Raw genomic sequence first — 4,684 nt, 5'->3', positions numbered from 1 at the left:
ATCTTCGCAGTTGCCTTCAAGGCGAGGCGCTGCAGGTCGTCTCTAACCTAACAATTTCTGAGGCAAATTACCACGTGGCTTGGGATCTGATTTGCTCAAAGTATAAGGTGATGCGAATCATCGTTGACGGTCACTTTCGCGCCATATTCAACATAAAGCTAGTTACGAGCGAAACAGCACAAGCTCTTAAACACGTTCTCAATTCAATGTTGCAAAACATACGAGCCTTGCAGGCGCTTGAACGGCCAGTAGAGACGTGGGATGATTGAGTAGGTTATTTTCTGGTATCCAAACTTCCACATGAAACCCGGAAACATTGGGAGTTGTCATTAACGAATAATAAGCTGCCTACATTCAAAGACTTGCAAACATTCCTCGAGAGCCGGTGCCGATCGCTAGAGGTACTAGCACCCAGTAGTGGCGGACCAACCAGTAAAAGGGGTAGTAACGCGGCCGTATTGCATGCGGCCAGTTCATCCAATCGACACTCGCCTCGTAACACAGTCTTCAAGAGCCGATCCATGCACGTACTGCTCTTCTCAGCACAGAATCTACGCCTGCAGTAGCTTCAACGAGCTAAGCGCGGCTGCTCGAGCACAAATAATCAAACAAAAGCAAGCATGTTTCAACTGTCTTCGTTGGGATCACAAAGCATCAAATTGCAAGAGCACGTGCAATTGTTTGAGGTGTGGTCGTCGACACCACACGCTACTCCATGAAAGCTACAACAACACGAATAGCCCTTGCGGAACAGCAGCACCGGTAGCTGATACAGCATCATACGCTGCACCTGCACACAGCCGGGTGTCTAGCGAGAAGCATACTCATCTTGCAACTAGTTCTCTTGATCCTGCCAATGCACTATACCGAAGCAACGACAGCGCCCTTGCTGAGCTGCCGACAGCAGCTCTCTCTTCGTCACAAAGCGCAGCTGATATCACTACTCCTGCAGGGAAGCGGGAGTCTAATAGAGCACACGTCAATAGGGTACCAGCTGCACCGGTACCGTTAACAGAGTTTCAACCGTGCGGCATATCCGCATTATTGTCACCTACGACAGCCCAGGCGTCAAATAGAGAGGTTCAACAAGCAACATCATGGTCGCAGGGTGTCAATATGACATCACACTACGCCGAAGAAGACAACGCCATATTATTGGCTACCGCAGTAGTCAAGGTACGTGACTACGCCGGCCGCTGGCATGCTATGCGCATACTTTTCGACAATGGGTCGCATGCTTCATTTGTCACAGAGCGTTGCGTACAACAACTACGTCTTCCAAGAAAATCAACAGCTATCCTGATCACAGGCATAGGCTCTACGCCAAGCGGTAGGCCAAGGGGTGAAGTAATCCTTACTATCGCGTCATCGCAATTACAGCCGTCTTACGTCATCAACGCGTTAGTTTTGCCAAAGATAACCGGCGATCTGCCGACCACTTGCGTGAAAGTCGCAGATTGGCAACACATCAAAGGACTTGCACTGGCAGATCCGCACTTCGCCACACCAGGTCTCATCGACATACTCATCGGTATGGACGAAATGGAGAATTTCCTGACTACTTATCTACGCAAAGGCCCCCTGGCGCGCCGCTGGCTCAGCGGACAGCATTCGGATGGGTTCTCTTTGGAAGAACAACTGCTACACACGCGGAGGTTCCGAGCCTACATTGCGATGTAGATCTTGTTAAGATTTTAAGCAAGGTTTGGGAGCATGACCCGGTCCCGCATCGGCAACATCTCACAGACGAAGAAAAGTTCTGTGAAGATCTCTTCGACTCAACACACCAATGTGCAGCAGACGGGCGATTCATTGTGCAGCTACCTCTAAAACCTTCTGTGCCTATAGGCGAGACCCGTTCTGTCGCATTACGCAGTTTTTACAGGCTTGAGAAGCGATTAGGTGCAAACGAGAACCTACGTCGGCACTATGTGGAGTTCATGCATGAGCTGTTGCGGATGGGTCACATGGAGTGCGTCCGTGATAGACCCTCATCCTGTTATTACATGCCTCATCATGCGGTATTAAAAGAAGAGTTGTTGTGTTCAACACATCGATGTAGTCCTCTTCAGGGCTTTCGTTAAATGATGCATTAATGGTTGAGCCACAATTACAACAAGAATTATTTCCCATTCTATTGCGTTTCCGTATGCATCGCTATGCCATGAGCGCCGATATAGCGAAAATGTACCGGCAGGTATATGTGCACGAGAAGCATGTGGATTTCCAAAGAATCGTGTGGAGAGATGCGCCTACCGAAGAACTGAAAGACTATGGTATACTTCGTCTCACTTACGGTACACCTGCTGCAAGTCACTTGGCTGTGAAGGCGTTGCAGCAAGTTGCTAGGCATAAAATGACAGAATTTCAGTCCTCGGCGGAAATCATTCTACGGGATTTCTATATGGGCGACCACCTAACAGGCGCTCACACCGCAGACGAGCTTGTGTTGCGTAAAAGCGAAGTATCTCAGCTACTCTTAGAAGGGGGATTTGAACTGAGGAAGTGGGCGAGTTATTGCAAGCAGCTTTTGGATAAAATTCCAACATCCACAACGCCGATGAATCATTTGTTAGCTGAAAAAGGGGAAGTGAGAACGCTGGGGTTAACGTGGAACACGTCTCACGATTACTTGACGTATGCGGTAAGTCTTAAGGCATCTCCTACCTTACTCACCAAATGAGGTTTCCTGTCGGATACCAGCACTACTTTCGATCCGCTAGGTCTAATCGCATCTTGCACTATAAAGGCGAGAATTTGGTTTCAGCAAATTTGGCGCACTGATGTCGATTGGGACGAACCGGTTCCCCATCAAATAGCGAAAGAATGGTACCTTCATCGTGACGAGCTTCGATTGCTGTCTAACCTTCAATTAAACTATTGGCTGGGTATGAGCCCAAATACGCAAACCGAATTTCATGTATTTGCAGACGCGTCGGAGAAGGCGTATGCGGCCGTGGCCTATGCACGTACTAAGTACTTAGACGGCAAGATCGTGGTCAATCTAGTGGCATCCAGGACAAAGGTTGCTCCGCTGAAATCTACAACCTTACCCCGCCTGGAGTTGTGCGCTGCTCACCTAGCAGCAAAACTCATTAAACAGATCACCGCTTGTTTGTGCTCGCCAGAAAGTCGCATGTTCGGTTGGACAGATTGCACTGTGACATTGGCTTGTCTACAAGGTCATCCTAGCCGATGGTCTACATTCGTGGCGAATCGCGTGGCGGAAATGCAGGAGATACTACCCTCCGAATGCTGGACGCATGTCAGATCTGAAAGCAATCCTGCTGACCTTGCCTACAGGGGTATGTCGCCATCGAGTTTACTGTCGTATAAGTTGTGGTGGCATGGTCCGCCGTGGTTGTCGTCATCTAGCTACGTACCACATGAGGTCAAGCGACAAGATCACACCACTCAGCTTGAGATGCGTAAGAAAACTGCTGCCGTAAATGTAGCTGAACCATCACAGCATTGGACCCTTCTCGCAAAATTCTCCTCATTTTCGAAGCTAAAAAGAGTTACGGCCTATGTAATGCGCTTCATCGACAACGTTCGCAATTGCGCGCAAACAATGCCTCGCAAGCAAACAGGACCCTTAACCAGCAAAGAAATCCAAGTCGCAGAGCTAAAGCTCATAAGGTACACTCAAAACTTTTACTTCCATAATGAAATTTATCTTTGTAGCGCCAAAAAGCCACTTCCACGACGTATCAGTCTTTTGCGGTTACAGCCGTTTGTTGATAAAAGCGGTATCCTTCGTGTTGGAGGTAGGCTTAAGCACTCCAATGTGGCGTCTGATGTAAAACACCCTGTAATATTAGCCAAGAGCTCTCCACTGGCAAAGCTAATAGTGGCAGATATTCATAAATTTACGCTACACGCTGGACCTCGAATTATGCAGGCGCTATTGGGTTGTTGGTGCACGCAGCTTAATTCGTAACATATACCATAAGTGTGTCAAATGTACCTTATTAAACCGTAATACAGCTCAACAATCAATGGGGAATTTACCCGAAGCTAGGGCTACATACGCTCGTTGTTTTAGCCGCAGTGCAGTGGATTTTGCTGGCCCTTATGTGTACAAATTTACACATGGAAGAGGAGCGAAATCCATCAAAGGGTATATATGCTTTTTCATTTGCATGTGCACTGGTGCCATGCATCTTGAGTTCGTGGGAGACCTGTCGACGCCCGCTTTTCTCAACGCTTTTAAACGGTTTATAAATCGCAGAGGCTATTGCAAGGTCATGTTCTCGGACAACGGCAAAAAATTTGTGGGCGCCGAAAAGCAGCTGCGCAACAGTTTACAGCAGTGCATGACTTATGACCGGCCTCGGCCATTTTTTAACGATCTGAGTATTGATTGGCTTTTTAACCCCCCCAGCCGCACCCCACATGGGTGGATACTGGGTGATTGGCATCAAATGTGTTAAGTACCATCTAAAACGTGCATTAGGCGATACTCTCCTGTCATACGAGGAGTTCAATGCATTACTGACCGAAATTGAAGCTTGCGTGAACTCTCGGCCCTTGTGTGACAACTCAACAAATGTAAGCGACTTAGGGGTCCTCACACCAGGGCACTTTATAGTTGGCGAACCCCTGAAGTCCATCCCAGAACCTGAGGATCAAGGGTTCTGCGGAAACCTTCATCAGCGAGGGCAATTAATTTCCGCAATGAGAC

General features: G+C 48.2%; 1 protein-coding gene across 1 annotated transcript; it reads left to right on the top strand.

Annotated features, from left to right (window-relative positions):
• Positions 1–2,095: 2,095 nt before the first annotated feature.
• LOC118745488 lies at positions 2,096–3,940 on the top strand. The gene is made up of 3 exons (XM_036478936.1): positions 2,096–2,453; positions 2,931–3,639; positions 3,685–3,940. Exons 1-3 carry the CDS (start codon positions 2,096–2,098, stop codon positions 3,938–3,940), a joined length of 1,323 nt encoding a protein of 440 aa, XP_036334829.1.
• Positions 3,941–4,684: the final 744 nt, after the last annotated feature.

Source organism: Rhagoletis pomonella, unplaced genomic scaffold (genome assembly GCF_013731165.1).
Source record: "Rhagoletis pomonella isolate Grant_MI unplaced genomic scaffold, Rhpom_1.0 Rhpom_scaffold_00009, whole genome shotgun sequence".
In the NCBI taxonomy this organism is placed as follows: Eukaryota; Metazoa; Arthropoda; class Insecta; order Diptera; family Tephritidae; genus Rhagoletis; species Rhagoletis pomonella.
Note: the sequence above shows the minus strand (reverse complement) of the source record. Positions and strands in the feature narration are given on the sequence as shown.